Here is a 1,847-nt window from a genome sequence, read left to right on the forward strand (position 1 = left end):
TATACATTTTGTTGCTGCATATTAGAACAGTTAAAAATACTAGATATAGATAGGTATACTACTACGTCCTCTCATGTTCTTTTGTTTTACCGCTTTATCTTTCCAATCTCGAGTTTTTTAATACAAGGCAGTAAATATGTGTCAACGCTTATTTTTATGATTGATTTATTTTTCACAAAGTAAATGGACATTGATGAATTAGATCATTATAACTAGGAGAAGAATTGTAATTATGAATATTTGCCCACTTTTGGAAGAGGTAGAAAAATCATGTGATTTTTCTACAATGGGCAACACCATGCGATGCCGGCCGTAGCGCCTTATGTCAAAGTTGTCAAACAAGTCAAAATACAAACAAATACTTGTTTGTACGATTTTCTAAGTATTATAACAATAATAACTTTTAATCTAAACCTGTAAATAAGCTATAACAATAAAATATTATCATGGTCTCACCGGATATGGAAGAAAATGATGATAAATTGAAACGCCAGCAGAAAGCAAGAGCGGCACTTCGTGAATCTTTTTTGAAAGCAACTAGCGAGTTATATGGTAAGCTATTAATTTGGATTACATTTTTACAGATAGAACAAACCTTTTACGATTGATATAAGTGATACACACTAATACATTCCCGAATAACAAAGTAACCATGTTCAGAAGGGAGGTTGTTTTTGTCCGTCGTTATCAAAAAAGTTATGGTCTAAAACACACTCATTGACGTAAGAATTAAAGAATCTTCTTTAGCTAGTTATAGTACATACAAAATACTGCATTTCAAATTAAATTTATTTTAACATAGACACCTTTGTCTTATATAGTTCAGGCAGATTGATATTTAATTTATTTTGAAAGGTATTTCTTAAGTACGGAATATGTTTTTTTATGCAGGTAAACCATGCAGTATCCTTACTTATGAGCAGACATCTTTGTATGCAACATTCTCCGGCATGAATCCTGATGGCTCTGAGTTTCTAGTCAGGGAATTAGACACTCCTTCTGGAATTAAAATGGACTCTGCACTTTTAAGGTCTTCAGATGTTTTAGCTATACAATTTAATGATCCAGTGCAATTACCATAGATTCATTGTTGTTAAAAGTGAAATAACTGTTTAAATAATGTCTGTTATTTGTGTCTGATGTGTTGAAAATAATTTAAATATTGAAAATGTTTTAGTATTATAAGGTAAAATAAATAGGTAGGTACTTTATTATAAGTTTGTTTTGTTTTTTCTATAGATAGGTATTTATTTATGATATTCTTATATTGACTTCTTTGATATTCTTGGTTGGCTCTATTATAGTTTGATAGCAGTCTGGCTGTCTCTTATTCAGGTTTAGCATAATAATTATTGTGATGTAATTTTATATACATTGCAAAATACATTATAATATATACCATAAAAACTAAATTTATGTAGATTACTCTACATAAATTTAGTTTATGTTGTTTATGTTTAGAGTATTGGTGTATTGGTTTAAACTTGTATGGTCGTGGTCACTAAAGTTGCAAATTCATAGTTTATTGTGTACAACAAATAGTAACTTTTGAATAAAATTAAATGCTAAAGGTACCTACATATTATTAGAATATCGTCTACTTATTAATTTTTAACGATTTTAAATTTGTGACTTGTATACCTAAATCTATACTAATATTATAAAGCTGGAGAGTTTGTTTGTTTGTTTGTTTGAACGCGCTAATCTCAGGAACTACTGGTCCGATTTCAGCATTAGATAGCCCATGTATCGAGGAAGTGTATAGGTATATTTCCATCACGCTACGACCAATAGGAGCAGAGTACCAGTAAATATGTTATAAAAACGGCGAAAATTATGATCATGTC

The 1,847-nt window shown here is 29.9% G+C and overlaps 1 protein-coding gene across 1 annotated transcript; it reads left to right on the forward strand.

The window, feature by feature from the left end:
* Positions 1 to 317: 317 nt before the first annotated feature.
* Positions 318 to 1,570, forward strand: LOC142974692 (gem-associated protein 7-like). Its single transcript, XM_076117158.1, has 2 exons — positions 318 to 552; positions 892 to 1,570. Exons 1-2 carry the CDS (start codon positions 447 to 449, stop codon positions 1,080 to 1,082), a joined length of 297 nt encoding a protein of 98 aa, XP_075973273.1. The 5' UTR covers positions 318 to 446; the 3' UTR covers positions 1,083 to 1,570.
* The last annotated feature ends 277 nt before the right edge of the window (positions 1,571 to 1,847 follow it).

Source organism: Anticarsia gemmatalis, chromosome 8 (genome assembly GCF_050436995.1).
Source record: "Anticarsia gemmatalis isolate Benzon Research Colony breed Stoneville strain chromosome 8, ilAntGemm2 primary, whole genome shotgun sequence".
Taxonomy (NCBI): Eukaryota; Metazoa; Arthropoda; class Insecta; order Lepidoptera; family Erebidae; genus Anticarsia; species Anticarsia gemmatalis.